The sequence below is a fragment of the Uranotaenia lowii genome, chromosome 2 (assembly GCF_029784155.1).
Source record: "Uranotaenia lowii strain MFRU-FL chromosome 2, ASM2978415v1, whole genome shotgun sequence".
In the NCBI taxonomy this organism is placed as follows: Eukaryota; Metazoa; Arthropoda; class Insecta; order Diptera; family Culicidae; genus Uranotaenia; species Uranotaenia lowii.
Genome location: NC_073692.1, coordinates 252,740,887 through 252,768,597, shown reverse-complemented (window position 1 = coordinate 252,768,597; position 27,711 = coordinate 252,740,887). Strand labels below are relative to the sequence as shown.

The 27,711-nt window shown below is 38.5% G+C and overlaps 1 protein-coding gene across 1 annotated transcript in view; it reads right to left on the bottom strand.

The window, feature by feature from the left end:
• The window catches only part of LOC129745884 (neurogenic locus protein delta), a 49,412-nt gene extending 22,068 nt beyond the window's left edge, over positions 1 to 27,344 (bottom strand). The window contains exons 1-3 of the mRNA XM_055739256.1: positions 26,262 to 27,344; positions 15,901 to 16,203; positions 11,135 to 11,198 (exon numbers count right to left, since the gene is read on the bottom strand). Coding sequence (XP_055595231.1) covers positions 11,135 to 11,198; positions 15,901 to 16,203; positions 26,262 to 26,321 — 427 coding nt within the window. The 5' untranslated portion in view covers positions 26,322 to 27,344. The remainder of the gene's footprint in view (positions 1 to 11,134; positions 11,199 to 15,900; positions 16,204 to 26,261) is intronic.
• Positions 27,345 to 27,711: the final 367 nt, after the last annotated feature.

Here is a 27,711-nt window from a genome sequence, read left to right as displayed (position 1 = left end):
CAACAAAAACAGTACACCATGGTGGAACTCAAATCTCAGTAAATTACGAAAAAACTGCAGACGCTCTTGGAACCGAAGGCGCACGGAAGGTTTTGATGCCTTCAAGTTGGCTCGCAGAGCTTACCGGAAAGCAACAAGAGCTGCCGAACGCTCAAGTTGGCAGAGCTACTGCACAAACATTTCAAGCTTGCACGAAGCAAGTAGGTTAAATAAAGTCTTAGCCAAATCAAAAGATTATCAGGTTTCATACCTTAAAACCCCTAGTGGTGATTATACATCAAACGACGAAGAAACATTAAGTTGTCTATTCAATACTCACTTTCCAGGATGTGTTGATCAAGATTCACCGATAGAGCCTGAGTTCTTTTCTGGAAGTCTAGATTCCTTGCATTTTGCTCGGAAAATAGTTACTACAGAATCGATCAAATGGGCAATCGATGGTTTTGCTCAATACAAATCTCCTGGAAGTGACGGTTTATTTCCAGTTTTGCTTCAAAAAGGTTTCGATCATTTCAAACACATATTAAGAAAAATAATGATAAGCAGTTTTGCTCATGGATATATTCCTAAACTTTGGCGGCAGATAGCCGTGAAATTCATCCCTAAAGGGGGACGATCATCATACGACGAAGCCAAAAGCTTTCGTCCTATTAGTCTAAGTTCATTTCTATTAAAAGCACTTGAACGTTTAATTGACCATCATATCAGGCAAGAAAGCCTTGTCCAACATCCGCTTAATGCGACACAACATGCATACCAAACAGGAAAATCAACATTAACTCTTCTGCACAACGTAGTACATAATATTGAAAATAGTTTTTCACAGAAAGAATCATGTCTAGGAGCATTTCTAGACATAGAAGGAGCATTTGATAATGTCTCGTTTACATCAATAATGGATGCGGCACTACTTCATGGAGTGCCTAGTGTTATAACTAACTGGATTAGCGCAATGCTAAGTAACAGGAATCTTCATTCGTCTTTGAGACAGGCTTCAATAACAAAAGTTAGCACACGTGGTTGCCCACAGGGAGGTGTACTATCACCTCTTTTGTGGAACGTAGTTGCAGACGGCTTGTTGAGAAAACTCAATGACCGTGGAATACCAACCTATGGATTCGCAGATGATTATCTTCTGCTGGTAAGAGGTTTGTGTATAAGCACATTATTTGATATAATGCAACAAGCTCTGCGCTCTGTTGAACGATGGTGTTCTCATGTAGAACTTTCAGTTAATCCTCTAAAAACTAATATTGTTTTATTTACTAAAAAACGTATCACCCGCGGGGTGCGCCCTCTGCTGTTCTATGGTTCCGAAATCACCGTGTCTGATCAAGTTAAATATTTGGGTGTCATTCTTGACTCCAAATTAAACTGGTCTGATCACATCGAATTCAGAATCAAAAAAGCATGCATGGCCTTCGGACAATGCCGACGTGCAATCGGAAAAAACTGGGGACTCAAACCCAAACATATTCACTGGATTTATTCCACAATAGTAAGACCAATTCTGGCCTATGGGTGTCTAGTGTGGTGGCAGAAAGGAGAAGTTGCAACAGTTCGGACTAAACTAAATCACCTTCAAAGAATGTGTCTTTTGGGGATGTCCGGATCGTTCACTACAACTCCTACTGCAGCACTAGAGGCTCTGTTTTCAATCAAACCTCTACACTTGTTCCTAAAACAGGAAGCCTTCTCATGTGCTTTTCGTCTACAGGCAGTTGGTCTCTGGCTGTCAGGAAATATCGAAAGATCATCGAGTCATACAAATGTGTGGCCTGAATTAGTTAGATTAAACAAGTTTAATCTAGCGCCAAACGATTTAACACTCTCGAGTAGTTTTCCCTACATGGGGTTTAAAGTCAAATTTCCTTCTCCTCAAGAATGGTTATCAGGTTTCGTAGAGGACCAAATGTCCTCTCATATTGTATTCTATACTGACGGTTCATTATCAAACGGCCGTGCAGGTGCAGGAATTTACTGTCACGAGTTGAACATAGAATATGCTCAACCTCTAGGAAAATATTGTACAGTCTTTCAGGCTGAGCTATATGCTATTATGTATGGAGTGCAAATTGCACTTCAAAAGAAGATAATGTTCAGAACAATTTATTTCTGTTCAGATAGCCAAGCAGCTATCAAATCACTCAGTGCTTCCAGTTCTAGATCAAAACTGGTAATCACATGCCGGAAAGCAATCGAAGAACTTGCTGAAGGCAATGGATTAAACCTTCTATGGGTACCCGGACATAAGGGAATTTTTGGAAACGAATGCGCCGACGAACTCGCTAGAGCTGGGTCGGAAAAGGAATTTTACGGACCAGAGCCGGCTGTCCCAATATCACCATGTTGGTTCAGAAACCAAATTCAAACTTGGTCCTCTAACCAGCATGAACAATACTGGGAAGAGTTGGACACCTGTCGTCAAACTAAATTATTTTTAGAAAAACCATCTCCAATCATATCGAGTTACTTATTAACTTTAAATAAATCTCATTGCAGCATCTTGATCAGAGCACTCTCCGGTCATTGTAAACTCAACTATCACATGCACAACATTCAGCGTGCTGAATCTCCAGTATGTGGTAGTTGTGAATCAGATGTGGAAGATCCCTTCCATCTTATATGTAACTGTCCCTCATTTGCCAGACTACGTTTTCGTACTCTGGGATCTTACGCTTTAAGCGAATCTGAGTTTAAGAAATTAAACTTAAAAAACATTCTATCATTCCTTACCGAATGTAGAAAAGAGCTTTAATGCTAATAATCCCTAGTGGAAAGGCTTTATGCCATCTTAAATAGATTGAATTTATTTCTTCCTTTTATAGGTTTTTCAGGTTTCTCAGGTAAATGATGAAATCTTGAATAAAAAAAAGGCTAGGCACAATTTTCCCGTATGTTTGGATAACGTGCCGCTATTAAGCCTACCCCCATTCTGATACCTGATACCTGATAGCCTTAGATATGCAGGCGACGCACAGTGGTCCAATACCCAGAAAAACTGGCAGAAAGTCGATTTTTGAAGCACTTAAAATTATCAATTCAAACATTTCATCGTGTTCCTGGACTTCCTGTACATTCAGGCTACATGAAACTAACGAGCCTATACACCCTTATTCTTGTTTACGACGTATCTGTCGTTCGTTCGAACGGATACTTTCGATCGAATTCGAAAAAGGTATTCTTGTTTTCGTTCGAACGTGATACGTTCGATGTTGGTGTTACCAGATCGAACGAGAAATTTCGAACAACAGAAATGTGTCAACAAACAAATTTCGCCATGACAACACAACGTAAACAACTGTTTATTTTTGTAGTTCAGTGAAATTTAGGGAGGTCGGATTTGAAATCTGTATGAAGCGGAATACTCAAGTCTCACTTTCGATCCATCGGGCCGGTCTCTGAATAGGAAACGGGCGGACACAAAAAATCAGAATTCGTCAATTGAAGTCAAAAGTTCAGAAGAATATGGAGCTGAACAAACCCTGGCAGGCTAGACCGGATCGGAGAAACAAGGACATTTTATAGCCATCGGTTCTGGCCCGGAAAAATTTCGCAACGGTCGAATTTGAGCTTCGATTGTTTAACGAACCGGAGTCGATTCCAATCGGTGGTAGGTGTGCTGCTGCTGCTTCTGAAAACCTGCCCCATATCGGGAAGAATAAGCCATGGATGCTAAAAATCCCTTGATGGAAAAAAAGCTGACCCACCGAAGGAGGTTTGAGTGTTAGAAATAAATAAAGGCAGAAATCCAATGTAAAAAGAAACATTTGGAATAAAAATAATTATGCTTAATTCTAAAAAATGGTTTTAAAAATCGTTTATTTTCATTCTTTAACATTGCCCAATGGTACTTTTCTACTTTTCATTAATTTTATTGGTGGTAAAGGATCCTTTTTGCATAAAACGCCTGGCATTCGCAGCAGTAGACTTGCGTTTGTTAAGTGGTAGTAAAAATACGTTCGATCGAAAACCGGAATGCTACGTTTTATTCGTACGAACTATGTTCGAAAGATCGAACTGTTCGCATTCGTTCGAACGAAAACAAGAATACAAAATAGCAAAACTTTCGAACGAATGTCATTCGATCGAAAACAAGAATAAGGGTGATAGTAAACAAAGAGACGAAATGTCACGTTTGGAATTTTTGCTTTTCTGTCAAGTGTCATTCCAATCGAGCAGAACCAAGCAGTCTTAAAGGCAGCCCTACAGCAGGGTTGCAAGCTCATTACGTTGAAAGGGATCAGATGGCGTCTCTTCGTTTACAGTCTCTTTACATGAAACCATAAAATTGATAGTCACAAACAAGGTTGCCAAAAAAAAATCTGTGTTTTTGAGAAAAAAAATCAGACTTTCTGTAATTTTATCCAAAAATTCTGTGATGGTTATCTGTGATTCGATTTACTTTAATTTCATTGAAAATCCATGATAAATTGGGTCTTTGTTACATTTTAGTTGGGAAAATTCAAATAACATTACCAATCTAATTCAAAGTAAGAAATATAAATTTTAAATTGGCCAAAAAAATATAATTTTGGAATCCATTTAAAAATTCTGTGAAATAATATTTCAAAATTCTTGGTTCTGTGATGAAAATTTGCTTAAAATTCTGTGAAATTACAGATTTTTCTGTGATTTCGGCAACCTTGTTCATAAGTTTACCCGTTTAGGAGTTCTTGAAAAGTTAGCATATTTTTTTAAATCTTCGCAAAGATTAGCTTACATTGAACGACGAATGGATGACAAAATCGCGAATGAAGTTTGCTTTAAAATGGTTTCTGTATTTTTGTAATGCATATTTTATACCTACCTAATTCAATTAAAACTAGTGTTTAGGGATGAAGTTGAAATTCTTTATATGAAATCTACTTGCAAAACGCGATATTTTTTTAGGTTTTAAAACTTCAACTAGAGATAAGAAAGATAGACCCACATTTCTGGACTAAAAAATAAATTGGGCTGCGTTTTCTAGCCATTTTTGAAGAACGATTTCGATGAGTAGGACCACTTTTTAGACTTTAGACAAATTAGACTTCTAAGCAAATAACCTCCAAAATTACGGACTAAATTGATTTTATTGGATCTTCAGGTTCAGTTTTCTAAAAAAAATCATTCATAAAACATTTATATCATATTTTGAAGCTCTATCAATATAAATTTCTGTGAATTTTTTTTATCAGGAATACCTAATATGAATTTCTGTGTTTTTTTTATCAGGAATAACTCCCGGAACATTAAATTACGGTTTCTCAAAAAATTTTCTGAGTAATGGTCAAATCATAGGAACTTTTTGCTGGTCAAAATTCATGAGAACCAATTGAAAGTTTAAAAATATTAAGAAACTTTAACGGTATTTTTTTTTAAATACCTAGTATATGAAAAAAAAAATAAAAAAAAATAAAGCAAACCTTAAAAAAAATTTAAAAAAACATTAAATGTTTTTTTTTTTGTGTTAATTTTAATGAAGTTTTTTGTGTTAAAAAACCATTTAGAATAGAGTTCGAGTAGGCGTTGACTCGCGCGAACGTCAAAAATTTTCGCTCCGTAAAAAAGTCGTTTTAACTAAGGAAGAAAATAGTTTAAATAAGGAAGAATCAACGCCGAATCCAGTTGAAAAACCCGCAAAAGCGTAAAGAATTATGAAGTGTGCTCTGGAAAGAGAAATATAGGATGTGGGAAAAAAACAAATCATCTTCAGAAACTTCTGTTTCAGTAGGTTCCGATATCAAAACATTATCAGTCTGGCTCCTACCAACTTTAGATGTATGGTTCAGAATCAGCGAAGAATATGTTCTGTCGACGGTAACCTGTCTGGTGAGATCCAACTTTTTTTTACGTTTTTAGACTTTTGCTTTGTATGATTTTAATATAAAGTTATTGTACATGAAGTAATCTCTGCAATGCCATTGAAATGTAACAGAGATTACGTTGAAAAGAAAAATGAAGGACGGAAGTCTTCAAAATCAAAAATCAATTTGAGAAAAAAATCTACATATCTTAATTTTAAAATATTGATCAGTATTTGCGAAATTATTCAAAAGTTCTCATCTAACATAAAATTTCTATGTTGACTCGTTTATTAATGAAAAATTGAAAAGTGTTCAGCACCAGAGCGTTGCCATGTCAATCTGTTTTCATTAAATTTTATTACAGAAAATTTAGTACAGCGAACAAATTTTGATTCGTCAACTTTTTCTCTGAAACTTATAAAAATTGTTCAATAATCATGATTTTACTGAAAACAACTGATAAATTCGTATTTTAATTGAAATAGTTTTTTATTTTAATTTTCACCGTAAGAACTTGAACATTTTAGATAGCTCAGTAAATAGTTCGCTGAGCTATCTAAAATGTTCAAGTTCTTACGGTGAAAATTAAAATAAAAAACTATTTCAATTAAAATACGAATTTATCAGTTGTTTTCAGTAAAATCATGATTATTGAACAATTTTTATAAGATTCAGAGAAAAAGTTGACGAATCAAAATTTGTTCGCTGGATTTTTCGAGTGTTGGATCACTGGGCGATGCTGTGTATTAACAGAGGCTCCCCAAAAATTATTCAACCTTTAATTCAGTTTATCCATTTTTGGCTACCACTCACCTGCAGGTGGTGGGCGTTGAATGATAGGATTTTGTTACCGATACATGGTCGGTCACCATTCGTAACTGCGGACGAAATCTATCAATCTGTCAAGCTCTGATGGATGTAGATGAAGCGGACAAAATTTTGAAACCCATAAGCGACGCAGCGGCAGAAGCGCATTATTGATTGCCATCGCTTAGAGTCGTCCCATCACCATCAACCGGTTGCGAGGTTCACAAATCAAATTCCATGCGATAAGTATGTACTATCGAAGTTGTTATTGAATGACGGACGACGGCTCGCGGAGTTGGGAAATTTTTACAGTATTAGACTGTTTTTTTTATTGCCAAACCATCGCTTGGCTGTGCCAACTATCTTTTTATCTTACTATCCATGGGATATGAGGGTTGATAAAAAAAACTGGACAACAGTATCAACCAGTTGATTTAATCAGGAGTTTTTCGAAATGAGTATCCATATACCTGCGTAGGAAGGACGGCTGTATGTGTGCTCATATGTGCTCATTCACCTTGCTCTCCATTATATTCACTTAAGTGAAGTTAACGAAAGAATCTTGTGCTGCTCACTCAAACGGATCTTTATGGATGGGTGAATCCACCACGTGTCCTCTTCGATAGAGTGAATTTCTGTTGGACTTGGCTTTACTATTCAATTAAATGTCGTCTTACATATAATTTCAGCAATTCGTGAAAAGCCTTAAGAGTGTATGTAGGGGTTTGAGAAAACAATCCACGCAATCTATCGTGAAAATTGTGCCCGTAAAAAAGTGGACTTCAGCATGTACACTGATGGACATAAGTATTCGACACTTTCAGTGTTTTGTTGAAATTTTCGTTTTTTAATTTATTCTCTCCTTCTTATGGAAGAAGAGTTGAGTTGAGGAAATTTCATGCCCTTAGATAAAGAACATTTCCGATAATCTATTCACATCAAAATGTCGAATTCTTTTTTTCCGTCAGTGTAGGTAGACGAAGCAAGTGGAACGTCAAAATTGCTCACAGAAAACTCGTTCGATTGCAGTTTAAAATCAAATGCACATGTTGAAGCAAGTTATATTTAAAAACAGTTCTGACCGTTGCTTCGTGTAGTATCAACTAAGTACGTATGAATTGGTTATGGACTCAGTGTTATTGTAGGTAGCTATGTTTATGCATTGTGCAAAAGTATGCAGAAAACATGTCAAGTGTTGCAACTGATCAGTCCGAGGGAGAGAGAGAGAGGCAACGGCTCATCTAGGTCAGGTAGCGCGCGGTAACGAGGAAACTCAATGGGACCGGCATCAAATCGGATCGGTTCTGTAGCGTCTGATCGTGGTGTACTTGTGGGGTGGCTAAGTGTACCCAGCCAGATCTGGTTAACCGGCTTCGAAGAATGAAGAAGGAGAAGCTTAACGATTAACTTGTGGATCTGCCTCCCATACTTAGGTTTCTCCTTCGGACGGAGTATGTCATCGATCTCTCTCTTCTTCTCGTGTACCGGTATGGTTGGAATGTCGTGGCAGGGATAACCTTACCCCCTTTTACCTCTGCTGAATATCTGAAGAAAAAAAAACTCGACGGAGAGCCCTGAGAAGCTACTGTGCTGTGAGGCTGAGGACTAAGCTGACAGTGCATATGCTATTTTTTATACCACTCCGCTACAGGTTTTACAAGGACTGGCAAGGGAAAGATTTATTTCGCTCTTTGCAATGCAGAACCAGCAATACATACATTTTCTCAAATATTTACAAATTTTATTTGGCGAATCGATATCTCGTTGCTGTTGCTTGACTTGTTGCCTTTCGATGGCAAAATTTCGTCCGGTTTTCCAACTCCAATAATTTGGTCAATAACGACAATGTATCTGGTTGCCATCGATCGCTGAAAAGTTCAACCCAAGTATTTATACAAAAATAAAGATGAAAGCATCTAGCGAGAGCATGAGTCGGACGCGAATAAGCATTCCAAACAAACTGTGGGGAGCCCACGTTTCGGCCGGGTGGCGAGATTCCTCAAATGTATACGGCAGTGTCGGCGCACTCGAGGGTTACGTTTTGTACCAGAAACTCTTGTCTGCCGTTTTTTTTTCAGCAACATACTAAAACAAGTATGCAGCGAGAAGGCTAAACGATACATTCGCCAAGAAGCCCAAGTCGTGGAAAAAGGTAGAGCACACAAGGATAAGAAGAAACCGTGTTTTTTCTCTGGAATGCGATGAAGTATCAATCTTACCGCTTCGAGCATTCATTAACTTTTGCCCATTGGTGCGATGCTATATTTGCGGGGAAGAGAAATTCAAATCAACAAACTGAACAAATCGAGTATTGAATCGAAACACTTCTGTTAAGTTTTGGTAATAAGTTGAACATCTGTTACCGTTCGAATGATGTCTTTCTATTTCGGCATCATCCTACACAACACATACACTCTAAAATCAAACCACTTCGACAGCTTAGAGTATGCGTCTTATGAAAAAAAAAAATGGTACCTTAATTTCAAAACAGAAAAAAATATCTTGCTTCAAGAAAAAGATGGATTAACATGGCTGTAGATCAGGATCAGGAAAAAAACGAATACCACCCCTCCCTACCTAAATCATCTTTGGGCACATCCGGTTCTAGTTTCGAGAATGAGATGCGATCATGAACAGCGGAATGGGAAGGGACAAAATTGATCATCCGTCGAAGCAAGATGTCACTCATCTTTCATAAACTTAAGATACTAGACTAGAAGAGGGGACCGTTTCCGCTGTTCTAGCAGTTTGATGCAATTGAATGTGAAAAAATAGATCATCGTTTGTTGTATTAATTTTTCGTAGTAACTTTCCAAGGTAGGTAGGTTCCTACACTTGAGTGGTAGAATGTCTTAAGACGCTCATCCTCAAAGTTTGAATTTTTCCTTGCTTTTCGCCCTTTTTTGCCGCAGTTTTGAAAAAAAAAACAACTCAGGGGCCATGTGTTCAATGTAAACAGGTCAGCTGCCGTATTTTCATTTTGAAAACAACGACATAAGAGTAGCGGAAAGGAAGTTTCCTCCTGCAATTGTACACATCGCATCGAGCTGCGTAATGATGTGTGGGCTGATGCATGAAGGGCACAAGTGATTTCGGTGCTTCAAAATTTCAAAAAAGAGCAGAGGAAGTTGGGGAAACAATGGAAAATACTAGCTAAGCGGAATATGTAGGACTTCCTAAGGGAGCGGATGGAAGCGAGCTGGCATAATCTGAACAGAACTGTAACCTGATAGACCGCAAGCAAATCACAGTCTACCTGCCACGGGACGCTTTGTATTTTCCCTACCTTTTGGATGTAACCCATTTTGCTTTGGCTGGTAATTTATTGGTATTTTAAGATTACTTCCTCGCTGCATGCTTCTGCAGTTTATTTTGCTTGCTCCGAGCAGCAACTAAGACGAGCTAGTCTTAATATCACGCTTCAGTTAATTTTTCGGAAATATATGTAAAAATGAATGAATAATTAGACGAAGTTAAAGGCTGGCTGCACAAGAATATTATATTTTGCTCCGTTCTTTACCGAGAAGCGTCGTCAAGAACGTAGAATATAAAAGAGAAAAATAATAACTATAGACCGGAAATTTCACGAGCAACTGCAACGAAACGTAAACGATTTTCCTGCTCCTCTCGTTTCGGTCAATTCATCCATCCATGGATACGGCGGAGCTTTGGCATCCCTCCTTTTCTCCATCTTGTTTAGGGCGCATCATCATCATCATCATACCGTCTCACGTGTGTATTGTTGTAACACTGGAGAAAAGTTTTGTTCTGTAACACGCTCTGGAGGTTAAAACGTTGCATTGGCGGGAACGACCCAGACCCTAAAAAAAGAGCACAGGCCAAATGTCTTTATCGGGCATGGCACAGAGCGTTGTGCCAATACCGGCATGGCGGACGACTATCGGAACCCGATTCGAGTCGACAACGTTGGCGGTTGATATCCGGAGCGAAAAGAATGGAGGAAAAAATGAAGATACACGCTCCCCGCTTTTCCATGAAGAATGAAGCGGAAGAAAAGGGATTATACATGACATTTTTCTATTTGAAATGGAATCTCTTTTGTTATTCTGAGGCGCCACACAATAGGAATCACTTTTATGCAATTCCCCGCTCTTCCGTTTTGCACGCTCGTTTATTTGCTTTTCGATTCGGATGGTCTCTCGCTCGATCCAGTCCGATTTCAAGGCCTTAAGCATGAGCTGTGTTCTAGAATCTTTTGATTCCGAATCAAAGGGCATGGAAGAAGAATCCTTACGATAGTTAGCGCAACCGGAACAATTTTGCTTGGATAGCCCGATTATTGCGAAGGAAATGCGATTAAACGTTGGCAAATGCTGGAACGGAATCGAAGTTCCGGGGATTAGGTGCCTTAAACTGACAGATTTAATCATTATTCAGGATTAACTTTTGCTGCTGACTTGTGACTTTATTTTTCAGGTTTGGATATCGCATATTACATACACGATTGGGAAAACTAACAACAAAATGGTGTTTGTTCAAAGCTGAACATTAATCACAGTAACACGAAAAACACTTACCAGGTGATCTCGTTGTCGTTTCGTTCGTATCCAACCAAGCTTCCACAATAAGCGTAAAGGTTCCCTGAAACAAGAAATTATCCAAATTAGTGCATGGCTTTAGACAGATCCCGAGAGCATGAAAGGAACTAATGAATAAATAAGTGAATGATTAAGTTTCTGATTCGAAAATAAATTCAACCCATTCCGAAAACTTCTGACCATTTTAAATTTTCGAAAATACGACTGAATTGACGGACGGACTATGGAGGACATAAATTAGCAGCTTCGTTTTCGAACTGGAGCATCGAGTGCAATATTATTAAACGCAATGAGCAAATTTTCGCGATGCCTGAAAATTGATGAGATGAAATACCCACTGACGTTGTACTCTCATTAGTGTCAGAGATTTGTTTACTAAACAACGAGAAGGGACGCGATGAGATGCGCTACAAATCAAACAACGAGTACAGTTCATTTTCACTTTACCACAAACAAACAAATAAACAAATTGAGTTTGTTTATTTGGGAAACGAGAAAACGATATGCTTTGTTCCGCGAGTGTGAATATGGTATTGGAATTTATTTTTTGCCATATACATTTTCCGGGCGCTTTCATCGTGACGAAAATAGCACCTACGGCTCACATCCATGCAAAACTTCAATCGACGCACTAGACAACGGAGTCTAGTTTTATAAAGCGCGTGTGATATATTTCCGAATCAGGAATGTGTCTGACATTGAAAACCGTAACAAAACGAGCAGCGAAAGACGTGGTATTCAAATACCGAATCGTCTCGAAATTCAACGACAGCTCAAGATCGAGAAATGCGGCACTAAAGATGGTTCTTTCATGAAACATCACAGATAGCTGAATCAAATGAAAAGTAGCTCCTACATAAAGTACAACACAATGTTGCCGACTTTCAAACCCATTTGAGACCACCATTTGATGCAAGTTTGTCTTCCCATGGTTATTTCGATCAAATAAGACTTACAATATTATTCGCAAGGTCGCAAAAAAAAGTATCAACAGTTTAAAAATAGTAACATGATTCCAGCAATGTTAATGCTGGAATGCTGCTTTCGATGTTAATTCAAATAGTCGTTGGTAGCGCGACAAAAACGGAAATTTCGGTATGGCTGGTATCGAAAGAGCGACTGTTTCACAGTGTATCGAGTGCAAGGATCATGTCAGATCAGCAGACACTGTTAAGGCAGACGAAACACCATCTGTGAGGCGTCTGTCGCGATTATGTGTCGCCTCGCCTCCAAGTCATCGTTTTTTGACACGCGGTGTAGTTTTTCAACATTCTCAGTTGGAGGTTATTTGAGGCTGGTCTTCACTTAAGAGGCAAAAAAGTTCCAGTGATTTGCTCAAAGTTGACCAGACGGTACAGATCAGGGCCACACAATGAACTTCAAAAGGTATATGTATTGTCGTTTTTTAACAGAGGATTTTTAACACTAAACATAGCGGAGGGAGTCAAATGACATTTTTTAAGCTTCAAATGACTTGAACTCCTATACTAATAGATTTTTTGGAAAGTTTTCTTCAAAAATTTTTTCATGTTCAATATGCACGTATTTTTAGGATTATAATTTTTTTTTAAATTGTGGATTTCGAAAAACGTATGTGGTAAGTCAAATGACCCCTAAAACTTTTTCCGCCAAAACTCTCTTGTTTCTTAACCGATTTTTACAAAATTCATAGTTTTGGAAAGTCTGTAACGTTACTCAAATATTCCGCTACAATCATTTATTTTAGTTATTCACAGCCTAAGAAGAAAAAAATCTTAAAAAACATGCTCCGGGAAAAAGGCTGTAAGTCAGTTAATAAGTGCTCGAAAAAAAAATACACTTAGTTCTTGAGAAAGCAGAAGTTAAAAACTATAATGTAACACGTATGGGAATATTTTTTTAAATTTCTTTAGATCATGGCCACAAAAAATGTAAAAACCGTACTTTTTAATGAATCAACCGCCAAAGCTGTTTCAGTAACAGTAGAAAAATTTTAAAAAGTGAATTTGAAAGTTGATTTAATTTTTTTGTATTTTGGCATCCTGAGATTTACAGTTGCGTTAAAAAAAATGAAATCTCGTGAAGCTGCGCACTCTCTCTCAAGTTTGACAAGCTGCCATTTCTCTCGGTTGATATTTTTTCATGAAATTTTCACACAATTTAGTTCTACTATCCAACTAACTTACCAAAAAATTTCGAATTACTTACATTGACTGGAAAAAGCTGTTTCCGTAAATAAAGAGAAATTTGGAATTATTTCGCAAAATTCGCTGTATTTTAATTTTTTTGTTTTGTTTTTTTTTTTTGTCAAAAAAAAATCGTCTGTTGGGCGATAATTAATTTTTTTTTCAAACCGGCACCGTTTATGATCGAGTGAATGATTTTGATGAAACTTGGCCAGGTAAACAAGATCATGCATTTTTTACATCTGTAGCCCAAATTTCAAGATTTTTCAATGAAAATTGTCAATGGTACAGCGATTTTAGCGAAGCAAATCCAAATTTCTCTCTTTTACGGAAACAGCCGTATCTTTGTTTCCAATCCTTGTAAAGTCTTCAAATTTTGTAGAGCGTTAGTTGGATAGTTGAACTAAATTGTGTGAAAAATATTTAAAAAAAAACTTCAGATAATGCTCATTCAAAATTGAATGACTTGTTTTGGAAACGAGCAAGGCTGTTTGGATTTTTTTTTGATAATTTGATGCATTTATTAACACCTAACCGCTTACAATATATACCATTTTGCGCAAGTTCGCTAGGGCTACACCGTGTCAAACATTGACTATTCATTATCCTAAGTATGTACAGGTAAAAAAAATATGTACCTAGTACACTTTTTCATTTACTAAATCCTAACACTTGAAATGTAAACAAGTTGTAACTTGTGAGACCTCTGATTATTAGGAAGATTCATTTATGTTCAATAACGGAAATAACCTTCTTTTTTTAAAGTCGAGCTGAGATTTTAGGTTTTTCTAAAAAGTAATGTGAATGTCGACAGCTTAATCCGTCTATGCAAATATGTTAACTAGTAACGATATTTCTTGAAAAAAAAGCTTTGATTCACCCTATTGTTGTCTTCCAGGGCTAAGCACAGTTTATGAGCCGCACGTGTAAACATGCGTGTGCATCGGTGGTTTTAAAACATCACCTTTAATAAGACAAGTTGTTGGTGGTAACAACGTGCATAATCATAACATAGTGAGGAATGCAATTCTTCAATAGCAAAACGAACGAAAACGAAAAAAAACGTTAGTCGATCCTGAACATCATCAACGGCAAAACAACCGGTGCAGGGTGTTTGGCAAAAATAAGCAGGAAACCCTCCGCGACGATTGCTGCTGCTGCTACTGCGGGGTCCGCCGCTTAACGAGTTCGGAACACGTGTGGGTTCGAAGGAAGGGTGCAAGTATTGGTGTTTGTAGGGCAAAAAATCGTTACACAAATTTGATGTGCGCTGCGCGCTGCTTTGCCTTGCCCAAACCAAGTGCCTACCTAACTAAACGGATGTCTAGAGTCCCCTAGCTTTTACGAAACGGCTTCAATTTCTACACCACTACAGAGGCGCGCGCGCTGATACAACGTTCGTTTGTTCTATGGTAAGTACCGGGAAATGGTAATATCCTCTTTCTGGGGAGTTCCCCTCCTTACTGTTATTTCGTCATTAGTTTGAAGAACACGATGACGATTAAACATGTAGGGAATGACCGAAAGCCAGCAGTATACTTATTTTTTGTATTTTCTGGCTTCGTTCTGCGCGTAACATGTGCCTAGAATGGTATTTAAAAACCTCACCTATGCTCGCACGTGTGCTGACGTTATGTGTATGCGTGAATTTTCAAGGATATTTGAAAATTTCATTGAAAAAAAAAACAACTAGGTATGTAGCAGCAGCTTTCACATTTCTCAGGAATCGTCAGGCGTTTTTGTCGAAAGTGGAATCATAAAGGATTCGGAAGGGTAAACGAGGAATTATTATGAGCCCAAGAATCAAGCGGGGGTACTTTTAAAAAACGCGTTCGATCATCGGTTCTCCGCACACAGTGAAAAAACCTGCGCGACAAGCTTCGTCTGTACATCATTCCACATACATGTCAGCAGGAAAACCTGAATGGCAGATGTTTTTCTCCTCGTTGCTCTTTCACGTCGTTTGGCTTGTTGCGAGTTACGAAGAAATGGTTGCAGTGGAAAAAGAATACGCACAATTTTTTGCATATGGTTTGTAGAGGTGGAAGTCGTCACCATCAGTGTGCTATCATGTTTTGCGTTTCATTAATGAAAAGTAATTTTTCGAAGTCAGATTATTGTCATTCCAGTTTGTATTAAGACGCGCAATGGCGACGAACGGCTGGCTATACAGAAAAAAAGGGTCGGGTCAACGCGTCAATGTACGACCTGAATGGATTTTGGAGTGTTTCATGAACCAATTGCAAAAGTAGAGCTTTTATACGCAACAAACTCAATAACTCAATAGCCAGCACCAGTAAAGCGTGTTGACACGCACGCCAAAATCATTATAATTATCAGAAAAAGGAATAGAACCGGCAAACCGTTAGCCGAGGGTGATGAATGGTTTTATTATTCCTTTCTAATTTACGCATATTGTGCGTGACGAAAATTGATTAGCAGTAAAGATTTTGACTTAAAAACAGAAAATATATTTTATCAGAATCCTATTTCGAAATAGGCCGACAAAAATTCAGCGAAAAATGTTGATGCAAAATTCCATCCAATTCACTTAATAATAAAAATAAAATTATGACTTACCGGCCAGACAAACTCGAACGGGAAGCGAATCGGATTCTCGAATCCTTCTTGCCAACTCTTTTCGGTGAGATTTAATGAATTTCCTTCCAGAACCGGCGTAATAACATCACCGAACGTGCATGGCGATGAGGTATCAATTTTGGCTTGGTAGTGCTTTAAGCACGCACGAAATCTGGTTTTGCACGCCCCGATACAGTTGCCATTGGAATCGGACCTTCCGGAGCAGCAGGCACCCTCATTATCCACTCCCCGTTCGTTTTTGAAGTACTTGAGCTTTAGCTCAAACAGTCCAGTGCCTTCGATCTGAAATGAGAAATGAAAGAAGTAGATTGTTCCGATTAGAGCCGTTGAGCATTTTTTGCTTTGTTTTATGATACACCCATCGTTTATCTCCACCCAGAAACAAGCTCATATAAAATAAACAGTTTATGAGGCAGGCAAGCAACATATCGCAGATTTCAGTTTGATGTGAATTACTGTGGTCGTCTGCAGCATCCCATCCCATCTCTGGGCCGCGTGGACCGAACCCACCGAACGCAGCCTCTGAGTATCAAGTAGGGCGCTGAATCACGCAAGCGTTTTCAGAGACAAGATGATATACTTGACTTTTGCCCTTAACACCCAACAAGACGATTAAAAGTACCAGAGACTACTTATAAAACAGTCTTAATTAGGAAAAAGATTCCGAGAAATGAATAAAACAAAACTTAAAGTCAAAAATATATTTAATTACATTTTTCCCCGCGTTTTCTTTTGGGTGTCTCTTCCTTTTGCTGATGGGAACTATGTGAGAAAAATTTAAGGTAGCTCTAGATCACCACTATCGTCTTTCATGTCGCACAGCCAGGGCTCTATCAGAAGATTAAGGCATACCGGAGAGGAAAAAAACACAGAAGAAAGAATGAATCTGTATCTTTTGGAATCACAGCGCTTCGTTTCCGCGTTTGAGTTTGATCTCTCTATATGGAACAATCATCATAAAATATCTCCAGGTATTGGGGAAAAAACAAAACTCATTATCATAATTAATAATTAAAGAGACAACTGGTTGTCGGCAAACAAGAGCAACAGTTTGTCCCGGTAAATCAAATGCGCCTTAAAATAGAGAGAAAAAAACTTTCCATTCACATTGTTCGCACGCCCCAATGTCCGATCTTTGCAAGGGGATAAAATAGAAACTATTTCGGAACATGGCCCGTACGTTTAACACTCATTAATCACCGAACGAAATAATCTTCTCAGCTATTTTCCTCCCTTTTCCTCGTGTCCACAAATTCGAAAAATTATCGACCAAAATTGATGGAGTTATTAAAGTTCGAAAAAACTAGACGCACACGACGATTTGAGAAACCGCGCGGGTCTGCTGGAGGACTGGCTCAAGTATGATGATTATGATGGTGTGCTCTTAGGTGGTGGTCATCGCCCGGAGCCTCAGCATCATACCAACATTCTATTACGTTTTCCGAAACAACCGTTCACAGCTGGAGACGGCGATATCAGCATATGGGCCGCCGGTTGCCTTTGTCCGAACCGTATCGATGGCAGTTGTACGAAAAAACCAGCAAGCGCACGAACAATAAAGAAAAAGCATAAAAAGAAAGAACTAGGTGTTTAGGACGTCACCTGGCGAGTGTTTTAGCTGGAGTCAGCGTGGAATCTTTCGAATGGCCACGAGCATTAAAAAAACACACACAGATTGTGTGTGTGTGTGTTTGCATTGAATCAAACGAAACGATCGTAACTAAATTAATCTATCTCTAAGATCTATGTGGCGGTTGATTGGGGAGGCTGCGATGCTATTCGAACGGAATGTTTGGTTAAGCAGTAATTATAGATTAGAATAATCAATATGCGATTAACATCATCTGTTCGATACCGTTCAGCTGTTTGTGTGAGCAGATGAACATAAATCGTATACGAATTGTGGCTTCGTTAAAAATATTCATGAATACGTCAAAATGTGTAGATAGAAGAGTTCAGCAAACACGTAAAAATCTTGCAAAACGATAGTAAAATACTGCCGAGCTCGTTGCAGAAACCACAGAAAAGAACGATCATATAATTACGATTCGAAAAAATAAAAGCATCGGAAACGATCAGCAGTTTTTGCCAACTTACTGGTCCATGTTGTGCGGTGCGCTTCCCAGGTAAACACGCAACAAAAACAACCTTTATGCAGACAGGTTTGCCTGCTCGTTTGCTCTCTGGCACCACATTTCTTTATCAGTCGCCAGGAGGAATAGGAACAAATCAAAAACTTTCAATATCTGGTCTCCGGTCGGAGATGTCCAGCATGTGCGCGGCATTGCTCAAATGATTTAACGTCGATTCGGTACAACACAACAGTTATCAGCGTCAATTTTTCCGTCGCCAGGTCTTGGCAACATTGACGCCGACTGCAAATGCCAGAAGACGCACTTTCTTTTTCTTATTGTACCACTCGGAATGATGCCGGCAACTGGTACGGAGGCGCCTGTACCCTGCTGTTACAAGTTAGGGATAGCACGATACTGCAGGCGTCAATCGTCTTATTTTTTTAAAACAAGGTACACTGCAAATGATGAGGCATTCAAAACTTATACACAAAAAAACTGATTTAAGTTCTAGTAGTTTGCTAAAAATTGTGTCTAATCCTATACGATAGGGTTTATAAATTTAATTACGAGAAAAGAAGGAAGAGCATAATTACTTATCAATTTAAGAACTCGTTCAGAGTTCCCATGATCAGAAGTTCTGAATGAACGTTGAATGGTGCATCAGATAAAACACAAGATGCAGCAACAGGCAAAAAGTAGCGTCTGGTCAATCAGTAGCCTTCACTGACACGCAAGAGCCTCTATCTATACGCCGTGTTCCGGTTCTACAAGATTCGCAACATACATCCTTCACCGTTTTTCAGAATTTTCCACTCGCTTGCACCATCTTCCATATGAACCGAAAGGCTCCAGCTGTGGAGCCTTTTTCATTGCCAATATGTGCCACAAACAGCATCATCGACCTTTCTTCTGCGATCGTTCCTTCTTATAACCTTTTCCATTTTGTTCGCTTCTTCACATCCTCTCGAGCGAGCATAATTCGCTGATAGCGGGTATCATCACTCTGGTCGAGTTCCAGGTTTCAGGTTCCCGAATACACGAAACACGCCGGCGAAGAAAACAACGAAAATAAAACACTTTTTTTTGGAAAAGATGTATTCAATCATGGGAACAAAACACAAACCAGGTTGGCTAAACCAGAAAAACTGCACGATTTTCTTATTCGCTCGGTCGGCTTTGTAGTCGCCATCAGTACCTCAGAAAAGAGCCCCACTGTTGCATTCTGTTGAGGTCCTTCTTAAGAATGGGTTTTCGTCTCTTCCATCTCCTTCCCCTGTGCTGCCCAACAGTCGCAGTCCTTCAAATCCAGCATTCGCTGATACAAGTGGTTAAGCGGACGCTTTCAATCTTTCTGTTATTAGGGCCGTCATTCGCTCGTTGGGTTCTTAAGTTCCTTGAATTGTACCTGAGGCTTAGGAACCTATATTTTCAAACTAATACACTGGCATCATCATCGATTTTTATCTTGTGTTTTATTGAGTATTGACAATAACTTAAATTGCTTTCTGTTTTAATGTTATCGAATCGTTTGTCAAATGATGGGAGTATTCGGTTTAATTAAAATAATTGCAGGTGTCGTAAAAGTTTTGTAAAAATCATACATACATACATATATCAAAAAAGGTTATCTCAATATACATATTCGAAATAGTCCAACAGAATAAGTTTGCTATGCCCGAATTAGGAAATACATTTTCAACCCCACTCGATCCTAAATTTGTTCGTTTCATCAATCAACACTGAGAAATGTTTTCAATGAACTGAAAGTTTTCATCGAAAAAAGGATTTTTTTTTATTAAAAGGTGTAGTTTTCAAATTTTGGAACCTGTTTTCCGTTTTTGAAAAAAATACTCTAGGTTTGTAACAATAGTGGATGGTCGATTTTTTTTTCGATCTCATATCAAATTTGAAAAAGTAACAAAAAACTAATAAAAAATAGCTATCCAGGAAAACATCCATTCTCGCATGATGTGTTTGGCTGAAAAATGAACCTCGATCAGTTGTTTTGACAAATGCACCATCATCAACACCAAACCGCCCAACTCTCCGTGGAGCAATGCCAAAAAGAAAAATGATGATGAAATGCAACGAACGTCTGCCGCCATTCGACTGGTTTATAGTGTTTTATCTGCCTCTCGAAACTGTTTATTTTATTCTATACCATTTTCTGGGACGATTTAAGGATGAATTCGTTTCAAACTTTTCAAATCCCACTTTAAATTTTTTTTTTTAAAGTTCGAAATTCATTATGAAACCGAAAAATAAATAACAACAACAATGTAATTTTCGCAACTGTGTTTTCCGAAAATTGAGATCGAGCAAGATATACATCAACGTGAAACCCATCACCTGGTAAGAATTAATTGATGAGTTTCGGCAGTCCATCCGGTTTTTTTCTTTGGAAATGGTGCTGCTGCTCGTCTCTGTGATGCTCGTTTTTATAGCTGTTTATTTTTATTTTGGTCAATATTGCCAAGCTGAGTGATGACCTAAACGTATAGCGGCGGCTCTCGTATTGCACATACATATTTCGATGGACTTTAACCACTACAAATCGTCAGAAAAATATCAAATGGATGTTTCCGTTGCACTTGTTTTCACCTTATTCTTTTTTTTTTTCGTTTCAAAATTTTATTACGAATTGGAATTATGCATTGCACTAATTTTTAAGTCTTATATCTCTATACGGTTTATTTGATAAATATGAACTCATTTTCAAATGTCGAACCATTTTTTTTAAATTTCAAGTAAGAGAGCAACGAACGTGACAAACGGAAACGACCTCTTAATCTACCGCTTTCTATTTAACTTGTGCGCCCTGATCTCTCTACATGCGAGGGCGGGAGCGAGCGTAGTCCGATAATCATAATCATCTCGATATACGACATATTATACCCCCAAGCCACAGCATTCGATGCATTTTTTGTTTGAAATCGCAATCATTGTAGGACACAACTCAGCATAAGAAATACGCCGGTCTGAAGCGGTGACAGAAACGTACATTTTTCGAAAAATATTAATAATTGAAAAATGAGCACCAGATGTTTTGGTTCCATCCAGCTGCGCAGTCTGACACTAGGAGTTTGCTTTTCGTTGTTTAACGTGTCGCGTCTCGGCCTCGTCTGTATTGAGATTTCCATTCCAAGACGAATCAAGTTTTACACTTTGGGGAAAGTATGAAATCGAATACCGACAGTACACAAAAAACACGCGTCAGCCACTACATAAAGATAATTGAAGTCACAAAAATAAGGCGTTATAACACAAAACGAAAATGTAATTAAAGTATAATTAATATCGATTGATGTATAGCATAAGATCGGAAACAACCAGCAATTTGTTAAAAATGATCAACTAAAGAAAAGTTGATTTTTTTAAATAACAGTTTTCGTTGCCATAGTTTAAATTAATTTCTTAACTACTTATACACTCATACGATGAACCTGAATGTAGGTAAACTTTGGCAGTATCTTGCCTTGAAGGTCGAAGTTGTTGAAAGATATCCACCGGAGTTTCGAAAACACACCATACGGTAGGTTGTGCGTGCATGCATATGCCACCTAAAATCAGAAAAGGGGGAAAATCACACATGAATGTGTCTTTCCTGACACGTTCAAATTGTGGTGGTGCTTCTCAAACATAGCTTAGATCAAAACGTGATCATATGTTTGGAGGTAGAAGAAGGCATACATAAGACGAGCCGAGTGTCTATAAATAGAGGTTGTGTTTTTGGAAATTTGAATGATCATTAGGAAAGTCGCAAATTCTTTAGTTTTTGGTGCCATGGGGATGATATTGAGAAAACAAAACTGTCTGCTTCTCATATGATTAGTGTTTCGGAATGAATTGGACTTTTTCCACAGGAATTTTTAGATATTCAACGTCTCATGAACACCGTTACTAACATTTTGAAGCTGGAGCCATCGAGCCAACGTTAATAAGATCTACACGTAATAGAGAAAGCAATAAAGTTATTTCATGCCAAAGTACGGGTTCCGAGGCATTTTGGTTGGCTTATACCAACAACACATAACCCTAATGGACGACAACGGCGTATGTGAGATTGGTGTCGGCGTTGCTCGCCTAGAGAGAAAAAAACTGCTAAGTAAAAAGCAATAGCCATCAACGAGGACGACTTGCGGCGGTATTGCACCTGAGTTGAGCTTTTTCTTCATTTACCCTGCTTTGTAACGCCTCAACGAATCGTTCAAGTTGAGTGGGCAGTTTTTGGTTTTTTTTCGATTCGATTATTACCTTTGCACACATATAGGAATCTGAAACGACTGGCTGGTTGAAAACTAGTTATAGTGAAGCACTTCTCCTACGAAATCTGAGCACGTTGCTTCATAAGGGTAAGAAGAAATAAAGCAATTTATTAACTCTATATCAAATTAACGCAATTAAATGAAAGAGCTAGGTATCTGATGAAACTACGAGAAGTTACGTTCGACTGGAGAAGAGCATCATTATTTTAATCACTTCAAAAATAAATTTAATTAGCAGCTCTGTTGTTAGTGAATCGAAAACAAAAAAAAAACAAAAACTGAACTAAATCAGTAGCGCCAGTAAAGATTTCCTAATCGTTGTTTTTGGTTTTCGAATTCATCAAAGAGGAAGTAACTAAATTAGTAATCTAGCAATCTTCTTCTTTGCCTCCCTAAATCATTATTATAGCGGTTTGAAAGTTTCTCGATAAAGTGAGATCGGTGTCAGTAGATGTGAAGGTTATGCATATGTTATTAATCAATTAGATGAGTAAGCTCAAACTCCATTTCCTAGACACAGCGCTGAGGCTGTATAATACCCATTACTTCGTGGGACGGATGCAAGTGTATGGGGAAAATATATTGCATCTGAAGGTGTTTGTATGTGTGTTTGCATTTTAGCATACCTTCTCTAAACGGATAGTGAAGATAGACATAAATTATTCCTAAACGGTATGGGTATTTATTCCATCACATATTCCTTTCACCCACCTTGGGTGTTGCAATATAGCATGGGATTTGGCTTTACTGAATGCAAAGTAAATACCGTCCTCCTCCGCCGAGAAGAGCTGCTGCCTCTAGGAGGATGGGTTGGCTGACGGGTTCTTCTTTCTATTGCATGCGTCATAGTTCCAATGAAAAACGGCGACTTACAGTGAGAAACTAAATATTTACCGATAGTCTCATTTCGCTGACAAAATACTAATCCAGCGCAATACCAAGAATGGGTCTATCTGTACACACCCCGAGCACACCTTGTGAGCTCGTCGACTCGTGTGTAAAACAGAAGAAACTCGAGAATATGCAAAATTCATTTAATTAAATTAATTCGTGCGTTTAATACAAATTTATACCTCTGGCAGCAGTACCAGTGAACTGCTGAAGTCACCGGTTTTTTCGTTTCATTGCTGCATCGTAGTCTTCTTCCACTGCTTACTCCTCGCCGTTCGTCATCCCTGTGCCCATGCCTGGTCGGTAACCAAAGCTTAGCTGCAGCACAACCCAGCCTGCTGACCGGCGAATCATGTGCCGTGGGAAAACAATTCGTTCCTTCTTTTTTTTATTAAAGCCTCTTCTCCATACATACACCTCGCGCGTTTTACTCTTTACCCGTGATGTGCCTGATCATAACGTGCCGTGATAGCTCGCTCTCTCGCGCTCACTTAAGCTGGCACCGAACTCATTCAGTCCGCAGGTCCGCAGAGCTGTTTTCGTCTCTGTATGTGTCTGTGGAGTTGTGATGTTTGATATTACTCTACTCCAGAGCACCAGCAGCATGCCTTGCCTTGATGGACGAGCAACGGGTATAAGCAACATCAATAAAAGCACCACACGTACCGATCGCTGGAGCCTGCTCGGATGTCCAAGGCAGGCGCGGCTTGTTGTTGTTATTGCTGGCTTTACCGATGTTTTTTTCGACATCATGGCATGCCTGACGAAGGAGCACAACATAGCAGGCTCTGATTGAGAGTCTGCCTGTTCGATCGTACTCAATACCTGGCCTGGGTGGGAGAGACTATTAAAAGAGTATTCGATGGAGCGCTTCAAGTGTATCCGCTGCTAGGGGTTCAGCAATGGTGTAAATATTGATAGATCTTATGTAGTGATAAGGATCTTGACCTTGATAAATCCTCATCATCTTCTATTAAAATTTTGAACTTGATAGTTATCAAAATGAAATAAATAATATTTCTAGAAAAAATGATCATCCCTCGATCGCAAAATAGAATATACGTCCCAATCGATGCTTGAATGTGTGGATTACTCATGATCATCTTTCGATGGTTGTTGTTGGTGTGAGTACGGGGTAAAGCATCCGTCGAATGTTCGGAATCGAGCGAACAGATAAAAAACAAACGAAACAGAAGAAACGGAATGGATATTGGTATTAAGGTAAAAGGTGTAGAAAAAAGGTATGTGCACAAGGTGGGTGAAGTGCTCTTTCTCTTCATACACTCTCTTCTTCAGCGATGGAGGATCCGCGATCTCGAAGTCGGGTACGTATGCAAAGGAAAAGAAGTGAAATGATAACTGGAATGAAGAAGCACCCTAATTCCCAGTTCGACCAAGTCAGGCACAACCTTTCTCCGGCGTGTAAGGTTCCGTTCATGTCTGCATTTCCAGCTGCTGCCTTTTTCTGCTACCACTCTCTTTTTTCCTGAACCCCCAGCTACAGGTATACTATATGCATATCCGCGCACCGTGAGATTTCTTCCCTCTGTGACCTGTTATGAAAAATGACGTAGATTCATCCTCCACCAATCTGCAACCACCGGTATTTCTGCCACAGTCTGTCTCTATAAGAAAAAATCGAACCAATAGATGGCGTCCAGTAGCGGAAGGATCTTTGGTTACGTCCATATTGAAGCGAATTAAATCTGTGTCCTTGCTATCACACAGTCACCAACTAAAGCCCACCTAAAAGGTATTCTAGCCACAAAAGCTGAATTGATAAGCCTGATACAATTTAAAATATTATTTATTTTTCTTTGTACTAAGATTTCTTAAAAAGTGTGTCCAAAAATCACCCCAATTTAAGAATTTGAGCGAAACAACATTATTTTAATTTGGTTTACCGCTTAGTTACATACTACATAAAAAATCGTAATGGTTTAGATTTAAGAAAATTCAGTAATAAATCCAAAGTTCAATAAATGTTAAAGGATTGTTTTTTTTTTTATTTGAAATTGATGTTGTGCTTCATGACCCAAAGGAAATGCATTTGAATTTTTTGAATGGGGTCATAGGAATAATTTATTCCCTTCCTTATTCCCGTCTAATGTTGTAACAATTTTAATATGAGGCCCTTGGAGTCAAATGGGTATAGATGCATAAAAGCTTATTTCGAGATAACAAGATATACATATATTTTTTGAAAATGTTTATTTTTATTTTTCTTTGAAGAGTAAAAGTAAGTTGATAAAATTCTAAAAATCTGCAAAAATCACCAAATATAGTTTGAGATATGAAGAATCGTGTGGGTCTCTTAACTGAAAATTGATAATTTTTGCACTTATGCCCCTATGGGTCTAAGGCAGGCATGTCAAACTCGTTTAGGTGTGCGGGCCGCATTAAAAAAAAAATATGACGTAGAGGACCGCAGCCAAAATCAGATAAATCGGTACATTCAGCTTTAGTTTTTTTTGCAGTAATATTTTACATAAAAATCAGTGGTGTTTTTTTGCGACAATTTGAGACGGGGCTACGCGGGCCGCATTGACATAGACGGCGGGCCGCATGCGGCCCGCGAACCCCCAGTTTGACACGCCTGGTCTAAGGGAATGTTAATAAAGTTGAGTAGCTTAAATATATTTTCGTGGTTGTTAATATTTAAAATATTTTTTGGCTTCGGCTAGGACTAGTGATCTAACTCAAGGCTAGAAAATTTTAGACACCATAAGCTTTGCTAGTAAGAATGTACTAAGTCAATATCAAGATGTAGGAATTGGATTTGATCCCACCACCTCAGGCAGGGCACTAAGTGATTAGTTTGCCCAAAAACTATCATGATCGAATACAAGTTCAAATGTTTTAAAAAAAGAAGTTTTCAGGGATTCATACAACATTTAACACTATAAAAACCACAAAAACTATCATAATAATTGTAGTATTTCATTACATATTTTTAAAAATGTATAAATACAGGACGAAATGTCCAAGAATTTACAAACATGTTATAAAATTTGAATCCGGCCTTTTTCGAAATTATAAATTGCCGAGTAGCAGACATAATAAGAGATATGTATATTAAAATAATCCAATGAAATTCTCGAAATCTTACCTGGTTAATGAGAAACATCGATGCAATGCATAACGTGGTGAAAAGGTATATCCTATTCATTGTGCCGGGCACCTTTTCTGTATCTTCTTCGCTGCGTCCTTCGGGATTAGCACGAAGGATCAGGCTGATCAGTAAGCCGCTGTGTTGGAAAGCAGTAGTAGTAGTTGTAGTAGAAAAGTAGTAATAAATCCGGCAGTGTAGAGGGCAGATTATAAAAACCGTTTATTGTTGCACTTCATTACTTAAATGCATATGGGTAGTGCAGCACTTAAAACACTGGCACCAATTCTCTTCTTGGATTATTTTGATTTTTGCAACATGGCAAATTTGTTATCAGGAAATCATCACGATAATCACACCTTGATAGTTACGCACTAGTTTTTTTTTATCTTTTCCTTTCTTTTGTTCACTGGGACATATTTCTTCCAGTTGCGACCGAGTTTCTTCGCTTATACAATTCGGACACAACTTTAACGATCTAAACCGTAGTTTTTTCCCTTTGTGTACAAATAAAAATGACCGGCACTGTGCATTTGTTGAACACTTTTTAGATGCGAAAGAGAGAGCGGATGGGATATAATCTTTCACTATTCCCACGGCTTGTTGCTTCTCCTCTTATTATTTTTACCGGCTAGGCATACGCGATTCCAGACATCTAGAATCCGGCCAATCCTGCCTGCAATTAATTCATAGGCACGATTTTATTCCAATATTCTACACAGCACCTAAGATCCACACGATTGGCAGATGTAATTATTACTGGAAACAGGTAAATCACAATCTTCACTCGTTGAGATTTATCTATCAGCCCTCACTGAATGCACAATGCCAAAGGTTAAATCGACCTCGTGGTAAAGTGGGTTTTTGTTTGCCGATTTTCTGCAATCCTTCACTAACACTGAATCCTTCCACGAGCTGATAAAATTTATATTTTTATCAGAAAGATGCTGTTAGCTTTTCAGATTAACCACACGCACACGGGTTCCCGCATCCAAAGAAAATATTCTTTCTGAAATCAAGCAAAAGAACTAACTCCGTCACCGTATGATTCCGAACCGCGCAACGTTTTCCTTCAAACTAACCCACTGAGACCTAGACGCTAAACTGGACCCTGATCCTTTGGCTATCCATTTCCATTCCCGTTCACCACACACGGAGCGAAGCGGCCGACCGGAGAGAGCCTCTCTTGTTGTTTTGTGAGAGGGTGAGAGCCAAAAGGAGTACTGTCTGTGCTGTCAGTCCATTTATGCTCAACTGACAGCTGCAGACCAGCATGGTTCTTACCATACCGTACAGTAGTGTAAGCGAGATAGGTGCTTCCGAGTTTTATGAGGAAGCCTCTTCTTGTTGATTTGAGATGGCTTGCTTGGAGCGTTTTGAGTACAAGCAAAGCAAGCAGCTGCATCTGCCGTGATGATTTTGGTCTGAATTTTTAGTTTTTGTGTTTTCG